The 26,503-nt window shown below is 39.8% G+C and overlaps 2 protein-coding genes across 6 annotated transcripts in view; one reads left to right on the top strand and one right to left on the bottom strand.

Moving 5' to 3' along the window:
• The window catches only part of LOC120949680 (CCR4-NOT transcription complex subunit 6-like), a 93,473-nt gene extending 68,025 nt beyond the window's left edge, over positions 1-25,448 (top strand). For all 5 annotated transcript variants that reach the window (XM_040367113.2, XM_040367115.2, XM_040367110.2 and 2 more), the window contains exons 5-8: positions 19,958-20,026; positions 20,109-20,215; positions 20,288-20,493; positions 20,567-25,448. In XM_040367113.2, coding sequence (XP_040223047.1) covers positions 19,958-20,026; positions 20,109-20,215; positions 20,288-20,493; positions 20,567-21,350 — 1,166 coding nt within the window. In that variant the 3' untranslated portion in view covers positions 21,351-25,448. The remainder of the gene's footprint in view (positions 1-19,957; positions 20,027-20,108; positions 20,216-20,287; positions 20,494-20,566) is intronic.
• A 2-nt stretch (positions 25,449-25,450) lies between these two features.
• LOC120949682 (28S ribosomal protein S24, mitochondrial) lies at positions 25,451-26,282 on the bottom strand. Its single transcript, XM_040367117.2, has 3 exons — positions 26,164-26,282; positions 25,925-26,096; positions 25,451-25,861 (listed from the first exon to the last, which is right to left on the bottom strand). Exons 1-3 carry the CDS (start codon positions 26,182-26,184, stop codon positions 25,572-25,574), a joined length of 483 nt encoding a protein of 160 aa, XP_040223051.1. The 5' UTR covers positions 26,185-26,282; the 3' UTR covers positions 25,451-25,571.
• Positions 26,283-26,503: the final 221 nt, after the last annotated feature.

Genomic DNA, 26,503 nt, shown 5'->3' with positions numbered 1-26,503 from the left:
CATTTTGTGTTAGCTCGTGCACACGGTGGTCAGGGACATTTTTGTATGGTTTGCAGATAAAAATGGTGCACTCTAAAGGTTCACAAACTCAGCGAGAATAACAAAGAAACGGGTAAAAAAAAAATTATCGTTAGGAAAATGGAACCTTACGCCATAAATCACAAACTCTCAAGAACTGGAAGAACGTGCATGGTATAAACATATTTCTTTCGGTCAGTTTCATTTGAAAAACAAAGACCAAGACATTAGAATGAGTGATGCTTCGGGATTGTGGTCGGGATTAATAGTGGCGTGTAGAAGGTTCTGCGTGATTTCGCCTGGCGGTTGCTAGAAAACGAAACAAAAAAAACACAATTAAGATGAGAAGAATGAAAATGAAAAGTAAAATGACTGATCACAATCTTGGAATATGTTTTTTTCTTTAATTATGAAACAGTACTGCGCAATTCTGGCACAAAGAGAAAAATAAATATATGAATTGTACCACACTCACTGCGAACAAGTCAAGCACCGGAGTTGGCTTACCGGAGTAAGCACACACATTCTTCACTCGACTGTGATTACTGGACGTTTCTGTTCCAGCTGCGCTTGCATGGTGGGGTTATGTGATTTTATTAAGATGTTTACATGAATGTTTGCTGCAGATACGATCTTCACGTGTGATGCGGGTCTATCATGCCTTCGGTAAAACGTCCGCCATAGTACTCTGCACTTGATTGTTGCCACTTTTTACGTGGATAAACTCGCCAGTGAAGAATGTGGTTAGAATTAGATAGCATCTTTGCTGTCCGTCACAGCGGATATGAAAGCGTAACCAATTATATGCAAACAGAAGTGGTACGAGAAGGAAGGGTAAAGTATCAACTGCGACTAATTTGTCGAGTTTCAAAGTGCCAATTGATGTGTAGTATGCTCAAGTACCTTGATGTAGCATCGTGTACAGTTGAGCTCATACATCAACGGCAAGAAAAGATCTTGATCCTCTGACGACCGACCTGATGCTCGTGTACGTTGCTTTTCAACGTATGCTGTTTTGTTGCGCTTGTTCTAGATAGTTTGGTTTGAATTAGAACTAAGATATATAAAACCTCTCGTTCAAATATAAGATGACGAAGCAGTGCTTTGATATTTTAAAGAACTTTGAACGATTTGATACTTTCCCTGTAGACCTTCCTTTCAGACATATCCGAACGTTATTCGATAAGCATTTGAAATAGGAACCCGCTTAAAACTGGAACCAAAAACAACCAAAGCAGTGGCAATGAAATTATTCCGCTCGCAAGAAGTTTCCATTTTCGGTCATAATACCTTTCTTCCAAGAACTCTAAACACGAGGTTAAAAAATGGCTCTCGTCTCATGCAGCATAAAATACCTTATTATGTGCACGATTCATCTTGACGAAGAAACCCGTTCTTTCTTGCTCGTGTTTTTCGCTTTTTGCGAATTTCAACAACTCATCACTTTCCGAAACGTCGGATTCAATCGCCCGAATCAGGGCTTCACCTCGATCTTCTCTTAGGGGTATTATTATACCGAAAAAGAACAAGAAAACCAAACAGCCCCACCGAAACGACATCGTTTGACGTGCACGATCCAGAACGGCATTGAAATGGCAAGCCGCATGTTTGCTTTGTACACAATTGACAATTTCACGTTTCGATTTCGTATCGTAGATCCTCTCCGAATGAAACTGTACGAGTCGGCTGTATGGGATGATGAAAAATCGAACCGAATAAAATGGCATGAAATTGTAAACAGCAAACAAAACTCGCTTGCATTGTACTTTAGGAAGTAAAATCGGTAGAAATTTCACTACAAGACCAACAAAGCAGCCCAAACGCGTGTGCCGGGGTGGAGGCATAAGACGCCCGCAAGATCCCAAGCGTCCGTGAAAGGGCCGGCGCTGAACTTTCATTCATCGAGACATTTTTTTTTTCAGTCTCGAGACGCTCTTCGTCTGCTGAGCCGTCGTGAGAGAAAAAGGGCAAACAAATGGAACTCTTTTCGTTTTCGTTGCCCGAGTTTTCGGAAAATGGTCTACTGGTGGCGGTGGGAAAAAGTAATATAAGCAAAGTAAAGAGTGAAATTACATCCCTCTTTTAGAGTTCAATTCGTACTTAAAGAGAAGGGGAGGTAGGTACGCAGGCAAAATGGGCATGAAAAGTAAAAACAAACACTATTTACACTGCACAACAATTGTGGCGTTCCATCACGAGGTTCGTCAGTGTGTTCCACCTCCCTCGGGATTATTTTTCTCCATCGTGCCCCGCTTGTTTGAGGGATATTGGTTCGAATTTCCCGCACAATTTCCGCTTCTTTCGCTTAGCAGTTCTTTTTTTCACTAGCACATGGAAGAGGGTGTTGTTGAATTTGACTTTAACGAAAACAACTATTTCACTTTTCGTCGGAAAAGATAGACAGAAAGTGCGCGATCGAGAGTTTTCTGTGCTGGGCCATTGTAACTATCCATGCTTGGGAAATCCGCTAGCAGCAGCAGTGAGCGTGTCTTATGGTTGTGGCGCTAGGCCACAGGGGGTAGGGGGTTGTAAGGCGGTTGAGTGTAGTTAAGCTTTTGCGAACCAATTTATGTATCTGGGGTGGAGCATGAGATGATGAATATTGGCCATTGTAATGCTGTGTGTACGTATTTTCTCCCCTTTTGTATTCTATGTTTCGTTGTTACATAGGGCGAACAGCAAGATGAAGGGTAAAGGGTACTAACGTTAGTTAAAGTGTCTTGTGTCTGTCAGTGCTTTTTAAATAGCAAGTTTACTCTTCCTGAATTCGATGCTTTCCAACATAAATGCGCCAAAGAGATCAGCGCAAGTATTACTGCTAGACAATGGTATTATCGAACATCACAGGCAATCAAATGGTGCGACAATTGAATTAGATCTTCCTTGTACAGTGGTGAACCAATAACAATGCTATCCATTTTCATGTCACAAAAGAAGGTTACTGTATGTCTTAGTACAATAACAATCAATATAAAAAGCACTTTCCCTCTCTAGGATTTTTTCTTTGGACAAATCTGTGCGCAACTGCAAGATACATGCTTCTCAGTGTTGGTATCTGGTTACCTGTTATAACAATTATTCTGAATTGCATCTAACTTTGTTGTTGCCTTTGATAAATAATTTAATTGATTTTTTTTTAATGTTCCGATTGGCTTGATTTATCTCATTTAACGATGATTATTAGAAAGAATTGGATTACCATATTCTTCGAAGTAATTAAAATGCAATAAAAACACGTTATACAACCGATCATGTAAGAATGGGACTTAAATCCATTCCAAAAAAATTGGGTCGCTAGTCCTTTATAAACCCTTTTCCCAAAAATCGATTCCTCTTGTATCCCTAAAATCTTAAAAATATCCATCATTATCCTTTGATTATCATACTTGCTCCATTCAAGTTCGTACGAAGGTTTCAAAAACACGAAACCATTTATCGCTGTCAAATGCGCTTACAAAGATCATTTGATATGGTTTCGGTTTTGTGTTTGTTTCTGTAGTTCCTCGATTTCATCTCTGTCTTTTTGTCTCTCTCTCTATCTCTTGCTGATTCTAATATATTGCTCTTTTATTCTTTGTCTAACTTGGTCGATACGCGATCAGTGGATCGAACCCAACGGACTTTCGTTTACCATCCGAGACAGGTTGCGTATTTGGGAGTATCGCTCAGCAGGGGCAAATTGTAATGATTTATTGTTTCACGTTTCACGCTCCGAAACATACATTTCAGCCGATATTCAGCCCCTTGGGTTAGCACCTACCGCTCATTCATGTTCCGTCCTGTCCACATAGATAACCTTGTTCAGCTTCTTTCTGGAGGCAGGTCACGCGCAAAAGAATGTGTTAATTTGCAGCAAAGCCAGATGCTGTGTTGACTGTCGGGTGACTCCATTCCCTTCCTTAATAGTGGGACATGATCGGGGCCTTAACATAGACAAATCGCAATCGCACACATTTTGGCCATGTTGGGAATAGATTTATGGGAATATTTTTCCAATTCATTATTCGAATCTTTAAATTTTTTTCGGAACCGTCCCTGCTAATCACTGACTAATCGAAGCTATTACAAGCGCTTGGTGTCGCTTGGGCACGCATCCCCCTCCAAGGAACGTAGTCACGAGACTTTCGATCTGTTTGACTGCCGATCGGATGAAAAATGTGTTTGTCCCACTTTCCGGCGGCAAGGTGTGCAAAATGAAGTTGCGAAAGAATTTAGTACCGTTTAAATTTTGTCTAATCACTAGGGTAGCATCTTGTGTTCAGTCATTAATCATATCGGGCACCCTAAACAAGACTCATGTTCGATCGTGTCTTTTTGGATAGACAAAAAGAATAGAACTTACGTTTGGAGAATGCTTTACTCCAATATATCATGTTACATTTTTAAATAAAACGCAATATAACTAGGAAATTTGTCTCATGGTAAAAAATCGTTATTTGTAGTATTTGGAAATACGCCTATTTGATCGTAACTCGATGATAAGAAATATAATCAAACTTGAAAAGCGTTCAAAACGGTAAACCTATATTCAAATAAATGTACTATCTTCTGCGTTGCACAATATAACAAATTGTCCAAAATCCATTTTTCCCAAAAGCACAACGCATCATTCACTTATCGACAAACCCCACGTCAGGACACAATAAGAGTTGAATGATGCTTCAAAGCTCCAAAACTGACACTGACTGATGAGTCAAAAAATAATGCGACAGTAAGAAGAATGATGGGCCGTAAGAGGCGAGGATATTATGGTGTTTGCAAGTTTGTTTGTTTTTTTTTGTCCTGCAAACACAAATTGCTGCAATCGATCCAATATCGACTGCGTTGTACCAATTTTAATATGCGCAAAAAAAAAACAAAAATAAATAAAAAATATCATTCTACGATCATGCTTCCTCTGATACTTGCGAGTTATTTTAGCTGTCCATAGAAGATGTGGGATGTGTCGGAACATCATACTATTCATGCAAACGTTTTGGACGCCGCTTGTGCGGCAAAAGGGTTTTTACATACGACCAAATCGGCTCAAAAGCACTCAATCCTATTATTTCTTTCGCATCACAGAAAAGAACGATTGTACACGCGTGAGCACAACTTCATTTCGGCTTGTGACAGCCTGTTTGGGCCCTTTATATTAAGCTTCTTGAGAATGCGGTGTGAAGGAAGTGGTATGTTTGTTGTACGCATGTTTTTGTTGTTGTTTTTGCTTGCTTCTTGTAAAAAAGCACAATTTTTGTAGTTCCTTTTCGGTTACTGCTCACTGATTATTGTTTTCTTATGTGTTTATTATTACCGCCTTGTATGAAGGCCCGCTTCGGAGACGTTAAAGATTCAATTGTTCTCGATGTGACATTGAAATGTTCCAAACTGATGTGCGTTCCATTTTTTTCTTTTATACATGTTGTACCTAAGCTACAGTGTTGTTAAAGATCCATTGAGTGAACGTTACACCAGTGACTTGCGTTTTTTTTGTTATCATCAAGATCACACAACAACAAAGTTAGTTCATCTATAGATTTCGACGAATCTGTTGTACGTAATGTTTATAATATAACACTCTCAACGCCTAACTGAAACATTGACTCTGTTTTGTTTTATAACTTATACCTGCTTTTAAGGGAGTGCGCATTACCAATAAAACGATAAAAAGCATTCCTTTTATGCATATGATACCCTTTACAGAGACGGTAATAACGAACGCACTTTTTTAATTGCTTTTATCCTTTCACCCCTAGCGTCTTTCCTGGCACCACCTTTGTCCCTTCCTGTTAACCTTCATTTGATCGATTCACGCCAAAAGCATTTTCTCGGCACGCAGCGTCACATAATTACACATTCCTAACGGTACTTATTGCAGCCTTAAGTGCAACCATGCAACAGATCTCTCCGCCTCATCCATGCCAAGTGCAATACCTTAGCTACCACATGTTCTTACTGACCAACACCAACCTCGTCGGATACAATACGGCACGAGCGAGCGATAAAAGAACGTGCGTGAAAGTTGTTTGTCCTTGAATCGTCCTGCGTGTAATGCTAGCTAGTGCTGCTGGAAACGGTACCGCGTATTCATTCCACGGTTGTTTCATTTCTACCGACTCCGATGATAAATGTCAACGATGTAATGTGATCAAGTGCATGCATAGTTTTCCATTCGATATAGCATGACCATTTCATTGCATGTATACGCGAGTAAATATAAATATTATGAAATTAATTTTGAAGTGAATATTGTAGTACAGTCGTCAACTCGTACGACTTAACAACATGCCCGTCATGGGTTCAATCCCCAAATAGACCGCGCCGCCATACGTAGGACTGACTATTCTGCTATGGGGGGGAATCAATTAGTCACTGAAAGCCAAGCCCACAAGTGGGTACAGGCAGGCCTTGACCGACATCGGTTGTTGAGCCAAAAAGAAGAAGAAGAAGAATTGATACGCTGTGTAATGTTTTACGCGTGCCACTGCGGTGTGTCAATCGATTTTTAGATACCATAAACTACAAAGGAGAACAACATCCCCAACTTCTTTATCACTAAGATGATTAGTAACATGATTATTTTTACGATTATTTGACACTATCCTTTCAATCCTAGGTAATTCTATGGCACTTTCCTAGGTAATCAGACGGATTATCTAGCAATCAGTTTGTGAAACTAGGAAAAAGTCATAAAATATAGTTCACTGTCTTATTGCTAGCTACTTTAGGATTTATTAGCTGCACTTAAAAATGCATTGGGTGAAGTATCGTTACACTTTTAATTGTATCTGTTGTTTTTTTACTTCTTCTTTTTACAAGGGGTTTTGTTTCATTGAACAACAGCCAGAATAATTAAATTGTTGTTGTGCTTATCTGATCTGAAAAGACGCTACACAACAGCCGCAATATTGTTGTAATATCAGCAATACTTCTTGTCCTGGTTGTTATACCAATGTATGTTGGCGGATTCACGAATGAAGAATGATCAGAATGTACAAGTCGATGCTAATAAAATTGCAACCAAACATGGGTGCAACAATGTTTAACGCTTTTTCTTGCTGCTTCCATCGTTATCGGGCAGTATTGATCTAGGCATGGAATAGCAGGCAGTAAGAAAATACGTTGTTGCGTTGCCATTGATCGGTTTCAAATAACCGTCCTCAGCACAATTTTTCGATCGAAAAAATTCGATAGGCGCTCACGTAAAACTGACAGTATAACTATTTCTTTTATACCCCTTCATGAAGTTGGCCCCCCAGGTAAACATTTTTTAAAATAATTAATAAATAATTTTTTATCACCCAAAATATTGAAAAAGAACCAAAACATTTACCAACTTGCTTTTACATAACGTTTTTCAAAAACATCAACCTTGATTTATGGCATTTTTTGATATTCGATAATTTCCGCAGCTCAATGCGTCGCGGATTTTGCCCCATACAAAGCGGAACGATCGAATTTTTGTAGCATAGTTAATTTTGCTCGTGAGTGTCATGGTATACCAGTTTTCAAAAAGACCAGTAAAATGAACACCTTGGCGGCGAAATGAGTGTCAAATGACACCAAAATGACAGCCAGATCTATCGAATTTTTTCGATCGAAAAATTGTGCTGAGGCCGAACATTTCTAGCATTTCGCTGTGGTATTTTTTTCCGAAGGTAAACCTTCTCCTATGAATGTCACTCAAGAGATGGTTCTGCACGATAGCAAATGATGATGATGAATAACACATCGAGTCGGCTGCACTTTTATAGACGAAAGATGTCATCGGTGCGATAGGCGATGAACGTCAACGGACGAAAACGTTTGTGATAAATGTGATTCTATAGCACCCGATCCCTTCTTCGTCGTCACTTTCTCTCCTACTACTCCCCAATGAAGAGAAAGATGAAATTGTATGCGTGAATGTGTGTGTGGGAGTGGAAGTGTGCGTAATGTTTGCGCCCATTTCTACGGTGATGGTAACGGGCACGCCTTGCTCATAAATTAAATCGGCTTCGTATTCGAACACCTCCGCTGGCTGTTTCGTTCCACATCAATTGTTTACGGGATCGGCGATATATTTTTTGTGGAATATGTAAACCTACTCGTGCATTTTGCATCCATACCAAAACAATAGACAATAAAAATGAATCGCGGATAACAATGTTTGTGGGTAAGGGTGGTGCGATGACGGTGTAGTAAAGTGCAATAAAAATATAGGTGAATTAAATCCGTACAAATAAGTAAAACATGTATCGTAGAAAACACACCTGTAAAAATGAATCATTAGTGTGATTGCTTTATGTGATTACTGTATCTTATCAATATGACATAAATTATTATTGTATTTAAAAAAAAGAATGTAATCCATAGAACACTACTGCATGGACATACATTGTTGAAACAACATGAACGAACATAACGAACACAAATTCTACAGTCGGAGGGTTAACGTCGCTTGTCAGCCATCGCAGGGCAAGGCTGGTGCAATTTACAATTATAAAAATAATCTACAAAAATCAAGGCAAACGATACCTTGTTTGAGTAAAAGTACATGATTCCTGCTAATGATACGATGGTTTTAATAAAATTTGTTGGAAAACAATAGTCTGAATTAATTTAAAAAAAACAAGATCAGCAAATTATGCCGAATATTTTTGATTTCGTTCTTTTTCGCAAAAATCACGATCAACGACCACCTCGCATGCGTAAAGTGTTTAATTCACTCAGAAAACTTCAACATCAAGGGTAAGCATCATCAGGCGTAATTGACTCTCAATTACTGTGATCGCCTGTAATCATGCCTCAAGCCCCGAAAAGGATGGGCGCGAGTTCATCATTCTCGCTCGATACTTAACTCTGTCGTGAGGTGCGCAAGTCCTGCTGTTAATGTAGACTGCTCCAAGTAAAACGCAACGATGGTCGCCGAGATGAGCCGACGTCGACGATTAGTTGAATCATCAATTGCACGCTGCACGTCATTATTCACCTCGCAAACGAGACCTAGAAAACTCGCGCTGAAGTTTTACTGCCATCAATCAATCCATCCAATGATGTGCGGTGCAATATGTAGGAACGATTTTACAATTTATTCCGCGGAGTTGTTGATATATTCGTTTTCTTTTTCTTTCTGTTTTGTTTGTTATATTTATCCTTAACAGTTCTATTTACATATACGCTTTTAGTACACATTTGCTTGTATCGTGGGTTATTGAGACGCTTTTTGATCAAGTGAAGAATTTATTAAGCAATATTTTAATATTATGCAGAAATTCTTCTTTAAAAATGGATGGAAGGCCGTGTATATTGCACTTGGGTTGTGCAGTTTATTATTCATAACGCGTCCGTTCTTTACGAGTCGTCAAAAAAGAAACAAAAAGTGCTTTGCCATTCCATCATTCATCGTTCAGACAGGTTCAATTTAATCTAGAGTCATGTTTTGATTCAATGAAACTTCTTTTTGTTTTTGCATGTATGTAACGGTATTGATGATCCTGTTGGAAAACACTTGTTTTTTATTCTTTGCAATTGCTACAAATGATGATAGTTATTATTAATTGAGTCTTTCTTCTAGGGTTATTGTGATTTGAGTGTTTTTAGTCTCATAAAAACTATAGCTTGGAAATAGTAGTTGTAGGTGAGAACATTGCCCAGCGCACAGTGAATGTCTTTCTTTCCGCTATTTTCAAAAAAGCAGGTAATATCGCAAAATAAAAATCTGCATTGTGCTTTACGGAATCATGCACAAGGTAACACTATTCCTATGCTATTACCGAATAAAGAAGAGAAAATATTTACCTAAAAATGGAATCATGAGTTCGTTGACGGTCCCTGTCAGCAGAGCGACGGTCTTCCATATTTGAAAAACTCTTAAAGATGTTTCAAATTGTTCAACGCCGCATTGCTTTTATTGTCCTATTTATGGTCTCCGCTTCGTAACATTTGTGAGTGTTTTGCGAGCTCATTCCTACATACACGTCAAACAGGATCTATTGGGCATACTCTTTTGCAGAATCTTACGTGTGCATGTGTGTGTATTTGTGTCGAAATAATCCTGTAAGCAGACGAATAAAGACGTGGTCGCAGTTCAATGACCGAGCAAGCAAACCGCTCCCCGACGTATCGCGAATATCTTAGAAACGTAACCTCGTACGCACTTATTGTGGTTCCCAGTGTCCGTTGGAGGGAAATTGAAATAAACCCCATCAGAGGCATAAAATTAATCCTACAAGTCTTAAATTAATTACCGAAACAACGAGACGAAGACGCCGCACGAGATAAACGACAATGGATGGTAATAGGGAAGGGATAAATGAAGGTAAATAAAGATAAAACTGCTATGTTTAGGGCGATTAGAAAACAACTTTGACTCTGCACATTTGCCATACAGTATATAAGATGTCACCATCCCTACGACACAAACGTTATTGATTGAACATCAATTTATCTTAATAGAAGGATTAACTAATAACGAAATATTTCCGGAGAGAATGATAGTGAATTTGTTTATCTGAGAAATGTATGTGATATTTATTTGCAAGAATTTTAATCTTATAGACTATCCCTGTTGCCGCGCGCAAGAGCAGAGTACACGATCCCGGTTTGTTGACGTTAATATCTTTTTCATTTCTTGTCAGAACGTGGATTTACGATTGAGCTATGTTCTAAGGAATGAACATAAAGTGGAGAAATTAAATGTCTACCGGTTAGTTTCGGCAAATTTAAAAGAGACTAGCATAACAACTTAACGGCTAACATAAAATCTTGACCCAAGAGTCAGTCAAAAGTGCTTGCTTGAAATTGGAGGCTGCTTGTCAGATTATAGCAAGTTCCAGAGAATTCATGCTGCTGAGGAAAGCTTGGAATGAAAAGGTAGAATAGTTCTAACGATACTTGTAGCACGAATAACATTACGAACCATTTGGCTGGCTAGTTTGATAGCCTTTCTATACGATCGTCTTTCTAGTGTCGAACTTTAGAGGTTCGTTTCGAGGGCAATTTGGGTTTTATGCAACTTAGGTTATTACCTGCTCTGGTTTGCTTTTCTATCACAAAAAAGCATTGTAAATGGGAAATTTGCACTCATTAAAGAGGATACGAATATCAACACGATTTGAGCGTTTTTTTTCGAATAAAAATAAGACGAGAGAGAGAGAGAGATTTATGTATCCAAATCATCAGCGAAAAGCTTTACAAGATTTCAGCTAGCACAGCAGGAACAGATCGCATTAAACCCTTCTCTTTTCTTTACAATGAAAAACGAAATCAAACACAGGTAAACTGCTCTTTTAGGAGCAAAAGGCAGAACAATCGTTTTCCATTTCTTAGCTCGAAAAGATTTTATCGTTCAGGTGTCAGCGAAGTCATTTAGTATCGCATTTACGGGGTGTAAACCAACAACAAACATACGGTTGCTGGATGGATCCCGGTGTTTTTTAATGAGATATAATTAATCGTATTTTGCTGGTGATGGGATCTTATTGAATTTGGTCTCCGTGTTAATGAAGTGTTGATAGTGGATTAGCTGATTTTACTTCTAAATAGAGTTATAAATCACTAGAATTATATCTTCTTATGTGTTATGTGTTATGTGTTATGTGTTTGTTGATCGTAACAGGATGACTGTGCATAACTTATTTCCATGCTGTTCAATTTGCTTTTCAGCAAACTTTTATTGCTAAACAGATTGACATGTATAACCAGTGAAGCATTTATTTAATTTCAATAAATTCAACAAATGATTTTTCTAGCCTTCCAGAACTACCTATCTTGTCTTTTACTTGTGCTGAACATATTGTTTGTATGATACATGTATTGTGCAAACAATTAACCAGTCATGCCATATTTTTCACATAGTTTCTTGATTTACACGGCTGCACTTGAAACCACTGTCAGAATCTGTTCCTGATAACTGTGCACTCTATGAATGAATGTATGCAAATGATCATCACGACTGTGGTAGCTACTAATGTTTTACATTTATGAAGGGGTTTTTTTTATTTCAAAACAACATCTCTAATTGCCAAGACTGTGTAGCTATAAATGCAACACAGCAATAAATGCAGCAATTGAATCTTATTAGTTATTTACAGCTTATGTGGAGTAGCAAAAGTAGTAGTGATGACTTAAATACAATGGATTGTCTGTGGATGTTTAGCGTTGCTGGAAGGCGTATACAACAATTACAAAATACTCGTATACAATACAAGATGCATCAGAATTGAAAGAATATCCAGAACAATTTGAGAACAAACTTGAGTTTCAACACGATACTTGAAGTATAAAATTAACATATGAACAAACTAGTAAAACAAATCAACAAAGCTTTTTGCAAAAATATTGTGGTAGAATGTATTTGTATAAGCATTGTTTGAGTAACACGATTACGATTGATTGATGAATGCGAATATAATGGCTTCACTCGTGGGCGTATAGTTTCAAATTTGCTTTTTGCTCATCAAAATGTGCATGCATCGTAAAGTGCAAACTGCTTGACCCATCCCCCACCACTCATCGAAAAACTGTAGAAAACGAATAATATATCCGGCACAATGAATCAAATTCGAAGTATAAGGTTAATATGCAGCTCGCAAATATACGCAAGCTTTCCGTGTGGCCAGAGCGGTCAAAACGTTATCAAACGCATCGTAAACGTGCGAAACAAATAATCTTACATCTAAGGATTTTGCTTATTTCCGTTAGATACTTTAGTGATGCCACAGAGATGTATGGATTTATTAATCTCATCTTGTTCGTCTTGGATCATCTTGTTAGCACACTATAACTAGCCAATTCACTGTACCATCCGTTCAATACCGAAGGTTAGTTAAAGCAGCGTATAAAGGAGAATTAAAAAATATGCAACACTAATGATGGTCCGATCGCCTCAATACAAATGCTGCTGTTACATAGGGGTATTGGAGACTCAAATGAAGCTTAGATTCATCGTTGATGTAATTTGCGGTAATGAGCTGATCTGTGGTTAATAAAATTTGACCTTGTCCCTTATGTGATCTGGATTACTTTCGTTGCAAGAGATCAAATAGGAATGTTGCCCTTTGATCATTAGAGTTTCTGTCAATTAGTGGCGTATAGTGGCCTAAAAACTGCAAAAAGCACACCTACTCCATAAAAAAAACGTATCAATACAATCACTAGACTACGGATTGTTGAGACTATCTCAATGGCTTGCCATGAAATCTTCCACATACAATTGGTCCAAGAAGATCAATAAATAAATACTATCGTTCACTCACGTGACGTGTTTTTCATCCTTTTTTTTCCTTAAAGCGATGGATCACAGATAATTTAGCACTTTAAACGGCTTATAATATTTGAAGACATATAAATTGAAGAAATTTTCACAGCAGCGCACCTTTTCGAGCTGAGGAGATTAGCCAGCATCGCGACATACTTGACCAAAGTAATGTAGTTTACGTTGAGAAAACTCTGTGCCTCGTTGTGGAGGTCACCTGTGGCCCTGGAGGTGATCATAGCATACTGCTGGTTATTATTGCCATCGCTCCGAAGGCGCGCATTAAGCAACTAAGGCAACAACATCCGGTACAAACCGTCATCCAACCGCGCTTTCTATGATTTAGATTGATTTCTCTTGTGCGCCATAAGAAATGCGAGAACCAAAGAAGGAACATGTAGAGGAGCATTAAGATGAAGATTAGAGGAATATGCAAACATCATAATTTTCGCCGATGTTTCTCGCCTCAACAGTTGGTTCTGTTTGCGGGATGGTTGAGATTTCTTCTCCGTTGTAGCTTGTGTTAGTGTTTACACCTGAATTGCCCAACGGGTAAGCTTAACGCGAAGGAATAATAGAACGTACGACAGAAAGAAAGTTTCTTGCTCTGTAATATCATTCAGTTCGCGGCCTTTAGCCATTTTGACGCTATTGTGCCCCGTCTATCAAACTCCTCTCCTCTTCTATGCCCTGCAGCAACTCGCCGTTTCTGTGGCTATGCTTATGTTGATGCTAAGCATTGGCAAAGATGAAAGTCAGTTGAGTTTATTTTAAAGCATCGCAGCCACATTCAGTGTGTTTGCAGATGTTTCGAGATTTTTATTTAGATTTTGCCTTGAACGACGACACTGCACTTCTTATTTTCTTACCGGTCTGCTCTTCTTCTCTGTACCTCTGTCTTGAAGGTGAGATTGAGAAGGTGACATGAGAAGATTGTTTTGCTCTGCATACAATTCTAACACCTGCCCTGTCTGTTCCCCAAAGTAAGTAAGTGTATAGGCGGCGCTAGGAAGAGTTCGTTCGAGTGACACCTTCGCCTCATAATCATCGGCCTGGAATCAAAATGTGTAACTAGCTTATAGTACGGCTTTGTCTTTCTTCTCAAGCTCTTTCGCCTTGCTGCGGCAAGGCTTTCACCGAAGCCAATCAGCCAGCTGGAAAATGGCAAAATGCGATCAACAAGCAAGTACATAAATAAATAAATGAGTAATCGGATACGCGATTTTGCGGATCATTTTCGCTGGCCCAATTTTCACTTCGGTGCACTTTTTTCAGTAAATCCGGATGTTTGCTTTTGCCTGCTGCTGCCTTGGGAGATTTTCCCAAGCTGATTTCACTCTCGGTGTGCACTCTCGTGCAGGCAACGAATGTTGAAGAATTGGGGATTAAGTAGAAAACGCTAAATGTTATCACCACCAAATAGTAAGAGTAAGAGGATTTTTTCAACAATTCAATTTGTTTCTCTCTCAGAATTATTCATGTCCCGTATGTTTAAAAAGCTTTGTTGAAATACAGCAATTAAACATTGCTTTACGATGACTCATTATGTTTTCTATAAAGCTGAAGTATTTACAATAATGAAGGATTGAATTATTGCTGACAATTAAATAAATTCAAATGGTTACTTCCATTAGTTGATAGTTGATCTTATTACAGCATGACGTCGTCTAAAATTATGTGCAGATTTTATTCACCTGATAAGTTTACGACACAAATTATATTTTTTATATCTTGCTTTAATAATTAAACTTGTAAAATCGTCGATATTATCTCTACAACTGTAAAACGATTGGGCAGTAAAATTGAGTAGAATATTTGCTATGAGAATAATTTACACAAATAAAAAGCTACTTTATAGTTCTACCCATGCACTGCTTTGAAGAAAAAGGCATCGAACGTGTTCGGCCCACGCCTTTTCAAACACACCGACGGAGGGATGCATTCTTATTCCGCTGTGGTGTGGTGTCACTCTCGACGAAAATTGTAAAATGAATTGATCCCTTCCTTCTCCAGGGAATGCGAAACAGCAAGGTATGCCAACTCATTACCGGCGCTCTGTTTGAGTAGGAATGCCACCCAGCAGGATCTCCTCTGCTTCTTCCTCCGTACACCCATTTTTGCAGTGTGAAATCGTGCACTTAAAGGTGCGAATAATGGGCAATACGCGAATGTACTCAACGATGGGCGGCACTGGTGTAAACCAGAATGGATGGCGAGAGTGATTCATTTCATGTCCACCATCAATTAAGCTATAAAGCACTCTAGTATCTTTTTAATTTAAAAGACAGTTTTTTATGATCGACGATAGTGTGCGTGGTTACGAAGTACATGAAAACGTAGCTAAATTTGCAAGGACATAGAATGCTCAAATGTCATTTCATGAAAAGTTTAAATTATTTTTATTACTATTGGTATTATTATTATTATTATTATTATTATTATTATTATTATTATTATTATTATTATTATTATTATTATCATTATTATTATTATTATTATTAATTATTTCTCAATTGTTTGCCTCACTGGGCTTTACAATTTTCACTTAATACTAAGGAAGGAGGATTGAAGGATGGGAAATATATGTGGACAGAATAGATTAGGACGAATCCAGTAAATGAACACGGAAGTCGAAATTAATTATATATTTGAGGAATTACTTATAATTTTAAATTTAATAAAAAAAAAACTTTTCACTTGATATACACACAAAGATTCATTCAGAATCCTCCTTACAATTCTTCTCTTGGTGGATGATAAAAAAATAACGCAAATATTTCGTATTGTATTGATGTTATCACTCTGAACTAAGTTCTGAATGTTTTGTTTCTTTGATTGTTGTTCTAACCACGTGTGAAGCAAATTGCCTTAATTTACCCCAGTGTATGATAATTGTAATGCTGTTTATCTCTGTAGTAGTCACACCTTGCAAAATCGCGTGGAGCCCGACTTGTTACAAGGTACGAAGGATTGCTACCGATTAACTGCTCGAGCCATCGTATCTATTTCACGCCTAGCCCTTCATTCCATCCCTGATTTGATCGTGCCGGGCAGTGGTTTGGCTCTTCCGTGTTTTTCAACCATTGCACGCGTGTGCAAAAACGAGAAAGGATGCTCGACTAGCTGGATGCACTTTATTTCTACTGAGCCATCGGTTGCATGAATTGCTTACCATTCTCCTCTTTAAGAGGTTGATTTCAACATGGCACTGGAACAGCACCAACATCGTCACACCTTCTTTTTTTGCATAACCCTTAGACAACACATTCTTGTTGTGGGGTTTGCTTCTTTTTTCTATCTGTTTCTTCTTTCTGTTTCTGTTGACTAGTACCGGGTGGGCTGTATCGAGACCTGGGTTTGTTTTATGAACAATTTTCGTTTTGAGTACTCCCGAGCACTACCACCCGGCAGCCCCTGCAGCTCCAAAGCCCGATTTATTTATTTATCTGATTGGTTCGCTAAGCAGAAGCATCACGTTAATTACCGGCAAGCGCAATGATGTTATCCGTCAAGCCTTCCTGTGGGTGGGTGCGGTGTCCCTACCGAACCGAGAGCGTGATGGAATACCAACTACCGCGTGTTTAGGTGTGCCGCCCAGCAAACACTCCGATTGCAACAGAGTTTCTAGTTGTATTTCCCACTCTGAACCACTTTATTGCATGCGCTACGCTTTACCTTCCAATTAAAGTCTAATATTGCTAAGGTTTTTTTTTTTTTGCTTTTTCCTCCCTCCCAACGTGGTTCATCCCCTGCACCCGATCCTTTGCAGGAGTTGTTCCTCTCGAAAAGGAAAGCCATCCGAGTTTACCCTGATACGAGTCTGTCCCACAATTTGCTGTTAGAGCGTAAACAAACCCATGTTAGTGCTTCGTAACAGAACAGAAAAACAACCACAAGCTACTTGTCACGCGGGAGGAAACAAACATGATCTCAGGCGACAAATGACACTCTCTTAAAACCTTCCGGTGGCTGTCTGTCGACGGGTCCCCGGGGCCGAAGTCTCACGGACTGAAGCTTATCTCGGGACAGCAATTCACTAACCTTTTCCCTATGTCATCCTATTTGTACAAAACCACCGAGGTAAGGGCTATGTAACGGAATTATCCAATGCCTGCTCCACGTGGCCAGGCTAGGAAGACATTCCCTCCTCTCCCGCCTGGCGTGTTGCCGCTGGCAATAAAGCTAATCTTGGCAATTTGTTGTTTGTTTTTTTGTTCTTGCTCCGTTTTTTTGTTCATTGGACATTTTCAAAGCGGCTGGTTCCGCCAACACACGGTTGCAATTCCTCGTGGTTATTGTGGTCGGTAACAGAGTGTGCGGCGCACTTCCTGGCTCTCTGTGCTCTTGCTCAGATTTTGAAGCGCAGAACAACTTAACCCATTTCTATACGCCACTATTTCCGTTCCGTCGTCTATCAAGATGCATCTCTTCTGGTTGATTTATTAGGCTCGGGGTTATTAGTGCAGTGCGACCCAGTTCTGGAACGCGGTGGTGGTTAGCTGACTACCATCAGCCGCGCGCCGCCTTCCAATCGCCACTAGTCATCGCATCGAAGCATCAAAAGCTAATTGCTTGACCTCTTGGGTTCAATATCTGTCAAGGAAATATACTCTCCAGTGGTCACCATTGTTAAAAACGATAGGTGGATTCCATGAAAACTCAATAAGTTTTTGTTTAGTTTTCATTTTCTCCGTGGTTGTTACACATCTTATCCTAAAGACACAATGATACATTTCATGGACTAGTTTTGCATGCGTATTGTTATGAAATGTACTACTATTGGCACGCTGCGACAAACTACACGAAGCACGCCTATCAACTATCGTAGCTAAAACTTTAGATGATCCCTTTTTTATCACACCTGATGTTCCATTGTTTTCGAGCTATTCTGTATATCTCGATTAGCTAGTTATGGCAAGATTTATATCCCTTACCTGGAAAGCCACTTTGATGCAGAAAATCACAGTGCACAGCAGCAGCGTGGAGGAGCAAACATGATAAGATCGAAAACCATGGATTACACTTAACACCACCACTACCACCACACACGAAGCCTGCAGCAAACGCATTTAACACATTGTGAAAGTGCATAATGTGTGCCTGAAGCATTTTTGTTTTATGGTTTATTTTGAACAACGCCTATATCAATAAATTATCTTCCGCTCGTATATCTACAGCAGCAGCTGAGCATGTGGGGATTTGCGTTTCGAGAAAGGTGACTTTAAGCGATGCGAAGTAGTAGCGGCCAAACCAATGGGTAGCTTTTTTACGACGTGGTAAACGATTGCGCGCTACAAGGGGAACAATCACGGTCTGTAGTACGAGCACAGGTTGTTGACATGTACCTGTGGGTGGTATAGGGATGGCAACCTGCGCGAGTGGTACCTGCGTACTAATCGTCCGGTTGCTCGGTGGAACATTTGTAGCATTTAAAAAGTTTGGAACAAATCACAAATAAAACAATTTAAGTACACATGTGTCTTTGTTCAGCATAGCGTACACAACTTCGCCATTCTAATGTGTCCGAGGGCGATCACCCTGACATCAGAAAGTGTGTTACTAGAGCTAATCGTGGGCCGCCGTGCAAGGGGTACGCTCAGTCACACGCCATGTTTTAGCAACCAATTGCGACAAACACGGTTCCATACAAGTCAACGTTTAAGAAGACAAAGAAATGTCATAGAAAAAGATATTTCCGCCAACGTGAGTTCCCTTCTACGCCGTATGCTATTTGACCCATCATCAGCATTTTGCGACAACACAGCGTTCCCGGACCATCATCCTACGCAGATTTTACGTCAAGGGAAGATTATTTCTGTCTGCCACCTCAAATGTGGCATGGGGCTGTATTAGTTTCCGGGAACAATTCTAAAACCGGGAAAACATCAGTTGTCGTAAGGGGTTGGGTAACATTTCCTGCTATTTTCTTTTCACCACTCTTGCTCCCTTGCCAGTGAGTATGAGACAGAGGCGTGAAGGGAAGCGCAAAAGCCTACGATTGCCTCCCCATGCCCCTATTGTTGTATGCTATTATTTTAACAACTTATTTTCCGCCTATTCTACCCATTCTAGTGTTTAATATGTGTCGTTTATATCGATAACTTCTTGCTAGCACGACGATCCGTTTTGTTTGAATGTCTAATGTGGAATGGAGCACGTTGGCTTAGCTGCCACCGAATGACTAATGAGTAATTTGGACAAATATTCATTTACCGATCGTTTTCTTCACGCCTTAACATTTTTTCCGCCATGGCACACAAAGAGATTGCAAGAAATCAAACAATATCGTTCATTTAGCTTTTGTACACTACACCACAAATCAAACGATCAACACACGATCACCAACGAACAGGATTAATAATCATCCAATTAGTAGAACAAACTGAAACGAATTATTTATTTCACGAAAAATATTCAGTTTCAAGCACTGTGATAATTATTTACCAGGAAATTGCTCACAACTATAAAATCTAGAATTTGTGTTGGGCTTTTGAGTATTCATCATTATAGGTTTTCAGCGTTCATAGATGCAGGACATGCCTTCAAGCGTGAAACTTCCGCTGTCAACAATTTATAACGTATGTTTGTGACGTTGTGAACATAGAATGAAGGAATGTCCGTGGCACCACATTTAGTTGCTAAATTCTTAATAAAACTACAAAAAACTCAAATGGGACAATATGATTAATATGCTTTTTTGTTGTTGCCTTTTTGTAATTCCAGTTACGGTAGCTCCTCCACCTCAACGTCCCTGGATCCCGCTAGCCAGACCGAATCGCAACCGGGGTGCATGTAAGTAGAACATTTCAATATGTTACGATTTACACGCATCTTCTCATGTCTGCAATAACAACTGTTTCGTTTCTTAATCCAGGTATATTCACCGTCATGTGCTACAACGTGTTATGCGATAAGTATGCGACGCGACAAATGTATGGCTACTGTCCCAGCTGGGCATTGAGTTGGGAGTATAGGAAAAAGGTAACGGCATTGTGGACAATATACTATAACATGAATATACTCCATATTAAACTTTCACGCAATCTCTTGCAGGCTATTCTTGACGAAATACGACATTATGCGGCGGATATTATCAGTCTGCAGGAGGTGGAAACTGATCAGTTCTTTAACTTCTTCAAGCCGGAGCTGAAGAACGATGGTTATGAGGGCATTTTTTCACCTAAATCGCGCGCTAAAACCATGTCGGAGGCGGACCGAAAGTACGTCGACGGTTGCGCGATCTTCTTCCGCTCTGCAAAGTAAGTGCTTAAACCATCTGGCGTTGGGTAGACACCATGTTTTGTTTATTAAACTTCTTATCTGCTTACCTAGGTTTACCCTGATCAAAGAGCATTTAGTCGAATTCAACCAGTTAGCTATGGCTAACGCGGAAGGATCGGATAACATGCTCAACCGCGTGATGCCCAAGGACAACATCGGACTAGCTGCGCTGCTTAAGGTGAAGGAAGGTGCATGGGAGAGTGTGTCGTCAGAGGCGGCCCAAATATCGCAACCGATTCTGGTGTGCACCGCGCACATCCACTGGGATCCGGAGTTCTGCGACGTGAAGCTCATCCAGACGATGATGCTGAGCAACGAGCTCAAGACAATACTGGACGAAGCTGGGCTGAGCTTCCGGCCGGGACACAAGTTCGATGTAAATAACGTGCAGCTGGTGCTGTGCGGTGACTTTAACTCGCTGCCAGACTCGGGTGTGATTGAATTTCTAAGTGCCGGACGTGTATCAATGGACCATCAAGATTTCAAGGAGCTGGGCTACAAATCCTGCCTGCAGCGTATATCAAATTGTGATACACCAAATGAATTTACTCATTCCTTTAAGCTAGCGTCAGCGTACAGTGAAGATATAATGCCATATACAAATTATACATTCGAATTTAAAGGTATTATCGATTACATATTCTACTCGAAGCAGGGCATGGTGCCGCTCGGGCTGCTCGGTCCAATCTCGCCCGAATGGTTGCGGGATAACAAGGTGGTCGGTTGCCCCCATCCGCACATACCGTCCGATCACTTCCCGCTGCTAGTCGAGCTCGAGCTAATCCATATGCCAACGGCGGGCGCCCAGCCGAACGGGCTGATCGGTCGAAGGTAGCAATAAAGCTCGGTAGAGCAATGTATTAGCGCCTTGGCAGACAGAATGTGACATCGTGCAAAACTGACTGCATAGTACGACCTCCGCCGCGAACACATACCAGCACCACCAATCACAAAAACTCAACCCCCAGCAGGAAACATCATGGTACCCTCCCCACCCCCCTCTTGCACGCAACCAACAGCAAAGTGAGGAGGTAACGACACTATGAAACAAACCGTAGTGTATAAAGCAAAGCCGGAGAAAGCACTTGTCACAATGGCAGACACTCTAAGATCAAGACAATTTCCTCATCGAATCACCATTGTGTAGACACATTCGTGAGCTGCAGACATTATTCATCATCACCTCTTTGCAATAACAGCGAAAAGTGCTGTGTCACGATTGGCGGACACATGCAGCGCGTGTGCGCACACGCATTACACCAGACAGCCGCCGATCGCCAAAAGGCATTAATTAATTGTACATTAAGCAGAAACACTCGTACACATTGCACTCGCGCGCATCTATATTGATACTGATATGCAGTTATTGATACTGATTTGCGAAAACAGTGACTGTGTGCTCGACAAAAAATGACAAAACGGCAGAAACGGCGCACAGTTTGGGAGATAAAGGAATGGAGATGAAGGAAACAAAAAGCTGCAAAATGGTAGTTTAACGTTATGCAATACAGCGCAGCCACTACGGCAAGGAACTACATAAACAGATGAAAATGCAAGAAAATGGACGCAAACTAGTAAATAGCGGGTAATGTAATAGCAGTGGAAAATAACAAAGGGACAATAGTAAAGGCAAACATATAACAACAGCATGATATATAAAGGCGATTTTAAACAACCGAAGAAGCAAGTAAGCTACGGAACAATTGTGCAAAACTCTGTCATACACACACGGCAACAAAGCAAGATCGCATCGTGAACAAGTGAAGTGTGTCACTCAAAACATTCGGGGAAAACGATCTACATAGCATAGCTACCATCAATCTACACCCGTGAATGGAAAATGCATACAAGATGATGTGAGATAATGAAAACAATGAAAAAATCAAATCAACTACTAAATACTAAACCAGAATGTACAGAATGACGAAAACAAGAAGAATAGACATGCAAACCTACACAGAGAGAAAAACTACAGTATGACAACAAACAAACAAACAAAAAAGGTTCGAATCTCAGCTTTAAACGAAACGAATGAAGCGCACCACTGCAAAGCAATGCTATTTCGCAGCATATTGGGGCGGTTTTACGTCACGGCAACGCAACATCCTTAGAAATTAGCAACTATCTCTATTTTCTTCAATCCACCTGCACGGCTTGTGAAACACCATGAAACAAGCCGATCACCTGGATGCTCGATGCCCTATCCAAACGGAACGTTTTACTATTTTCCTCCTATTTTCCTTTCTATTTTGAAAGTATATTTTTCAGATAAACTTAGAAAGGGTTTTTATTAGTTTTCTCTCCACCGTTTCATATTTTTCACAAACGCTTAAAGCCGAGACAAGAACCATCAGGATCAATTTTGCAGAACACAACATGGGCAGTATGTGTAAAGAAAGAGTGATTTTTCTTCTTCATTAAAAGCACTTTATTTTTGGTACATATACGATGAAGGGTTATTTTTTATATGGTTAGCCAACATTGTAAGTTCTAACGGGAAAAGCTTTATCTTTTTTGTTTATTTTAAGTAAAACCACCCCTTTCATTCGCTCTTCAACTAAAGCTTTCAACGGGATCATAATGCATTTTTGTCCGAGCAATTTTTTCATCTGGTGATTTGTATCATGTTAATTCTTATTACATACGAACAAAGAGATTGTGCTATCATGTATGTGTAGGATTGTTTGTCTGTTTTGAGTTTTTTTTTTAAGTAGCTCGTGAGATAAATCTTCCGTTTTTAGAAAATATGCATGGAAAATATCACCCAAAAAGAAGAAAAAGAGCATACGGCTTGGGTGGATAAGTGCGTAAGTGATGTGAGAATTTAGGGAGTGATCTTTTGCGAAGAACAACATCCAATCGAGAGAGAGAGAGAGATGCAATTGTAAAGAACTGTGGAGCCGGATGTATACGACCATTTGCAGAACGGTTGTTAGAGGTAGACAGAGAAAGGAAATGAAAGTAGTCAGAAGGCGAAAGTGAAGGCAAAATTGTAGAAACGTATATCCGTAGCATTTTAAGGCCAGGATTATAGAAGTAATAAAAACAACACCTAATGAAAATGATGAAAGATTGCATATTCCAATCCGCTGGAGTGGAGAGCAAAAGATCGTGCTTCTCCTCCGGCGGAACAGCTCCACTGTTGCAAGGATAACCAAAATAACAAGCCAACAAAAACAATTCAACATAAGTCGATAAACGAAACATAGATCAATCAGAGCGGTACATAAAATAGCGAAACTTTTTTTTATGGAACATGAATGCATCGAACATAAGCATTAATCAAGCTAGGTAATGTTTGTATGAGAATTCTCCTAGCTTTCCACACACAAACCATTCATGTGTTGGTAACAATAAGAGTACAAAGGCAACAACAGAGAACAGAAGGGACAAACGGAATGCAATTCACTTACGCCAAACGATCTTTACGTAAAAAACAAGCGACGTAAACTTGTTGATAAACGGCTATTCAGATGAGCAATGGTCTGATTCCTCACTAGAAAATGAAAATAATCAGTAAAATTGTCTTGAAAATTACACCTTTAAAACATCAGGCGTAACGTACCACATGAAATAGAAGCAACAATCACAATGGAAGTTTAAAATTGAACCGAAAGCAAAGAAAATTAATCAAGAAAGGAGTACGGCAAGTCAAAAATAACGTTTTTTAATCGTGTGCGATTCACTTCTCAGTGATTCGCTTTTGTACAGGTAGCGAACATCATCATGATCCGTAAGCGTATGTTCCAAAGCCCCGATACATCTATCCGGCATTTATGTGTGCCGAGTGATCGCGTTATCGATTATGAATGAAAAACAAAACTGACGCAAATGGCATGCTTTAACAAAAAAAAAAACTTCCGTAACAACTGGAGAAACCGTTGATAAAGAGATTTTTTAAACACGACCGCAAGTAACTGTAAAATCTATCACGCTCATCAACAACTTCTTTTTTATACGCGTCTATCATCACGTAGGGAAATTTGTACAACCATTTCGAATGCGCCTACAGTACCGTGTTTTGAAGATCCTATTATGCGCATGCAATTCTGATCCGAGTGAGCCATGTAATTGAACACGTTGCGTTGCGAATTATGTTGTCATTTCTATAAGAACACGATCATCCGTTATTGAGGAACTTTCATTTTTGAGTAAGAAGAACACTCACCCTATGCGAAGCAGGCATTGTTTGGGATTTCCCCAAAAAAGAAAGATAAACGAAATCTAAACGCACATGATTGTAGATCCTCACACGATCGTAGTAACACATCGAACGTTGATTGCATGCCGGGTTTGTTTTTAAAACAGTGCAATCCAATTGTATAGATTATGCACACACACACATACACATACACACCTACAGTCAGCGGACGGAAACATTAAATTTACAAAACTATTGTGGAAAAGCGTGTAGGTAATTAGTCTGGGGGAAGCTATCGCATTACTACGATACAAAATCACAAACTACACGCGTATTTGATGCTCTTTACCGCATAATTCTAAATGTTTTGGGTTTCCGTTCTAAGACAAACGCAGCCAATGCCGCTAACGATGATTTATGTTTTAGCTCATTTTTAATCAATCAAACTACTTACACATCTCATAAGCTCCTCGTACGCTGGTGCAGGACAAGAAGTGAGCAAGGACCGTCATTGCACTATTTTCGAAATTGAACATTTCATTGTTTAGAGATTAATTGGCAGTGCGTGTATCGTGTACTATGGACATCTGGCAAATCACAATAGAAACACACACAGATACAAAGACGTGGTCGTAGAAGGAATCGTGGTGTCAGGTGATGGATTGTGGAGGTTAATTTGAATGTCGAAGCATAGTGAAAGTGGACGAACGACCCAAACGAAACACAAACTCCCCGAAAAAGAAAAACAAAGAAAACGACAAGAGAAGAATAATAAATGAATAATTAAAAATATCTCCTGTTGTGTGCCTTTTTCGTAGTATTTAGTCTTCTTTTATCTTATTTACATGCTACAATCATGCATCCGTGTGTTGTGGCCTATTATACTAACAGTGCGCAAAAATGCATTTGGGCCATTTAGATGTACTTAAAGATTACATCCTTCCTATCATCGGTGGTCTGCAGCTCGAGCGTAACCGGACACTGCAACCAGTACGCGAGCAGCTCCTCGCAGTACCCAATCAGGAAGTACATTTTCCTTGCCGGAATTGACCGGCTAATGATCGCTGCTATACGCACATGATTGTGCTGCCGCTTGATGATCACTTCGGACAGCACCAGACCGTGCCAGGTGCCCGCCATGAACCGGCGAATGAAATCGTCCTCCAGCATGGTTTGCGATGGGCGCAGTTCACCTTCTAGATTGGCTGCAAAATAGATGAACCCGTGAGTGCGCGGGTTTCGAGCTGGTTCTTCTTACCGGTGCTTACAAGTGTTCCACGAGTTCCATGCTTTCCGATGCGCTATCTGATGCGGAGGATTTGCCATTTCATACGTAAGAGGACGGTCCCCTTTCGGCGATATCTTGTACCGACCTGATTGTGACTTTGCCACGCTTGCTGTAGTGTGCACGCATCGTCTCGCCAAGGCAAGATGCGCAACCTAAAAACGACAACGTTAGGATGTTTCATTTCACTCAATATTAGGCCTAGAAGTGTATTTTTCGTACCAATTTTGCGCTCGGCAGCATTGCTGATCTTTTCGTGTTTGCCTTTTTTCCCCTTCCGACACCGTGCTTGGAGTTGTTTTGACAGCTGACACAGAGACAAGGTGTACATACGTAAGGTGGCCGTTACTGGTGGAATTTCATATTTCTACAAAATACACACTGAAATTTATATTTTTTATAATATTTACACTAAAACGAGCGATACAATGCGTAACTATCTTCTATTATGTGGATATATTTTTTTAAAATGATGTTATTACACATACCAGCTACACTTTTTGATTCCCTTCGCCTCTCCGAATCGCCTTATCAGAGATCTAGTACTGCACACGTTATCTCA

The sequence above is a fragment of the Anopheles coluzzii genome, chromosome 2 (assembly GCF_943734685.1).
Source record: "Anopheles coluzzii chromosome 2, AcolN3, whole genome shotgun sequence".
Classification (NCBI taxonomy): Eukaryota; Metazoa; Arthropoda; class Insecta; order Diptera; family Culicidae; genus Anopheles; species Anopheles coluzzii.
The sequence above is the reverse complement of the archived record's forward strand: the minus strand, read 5'-3'. Positions and strand labels throughout refer to the sequence as shown.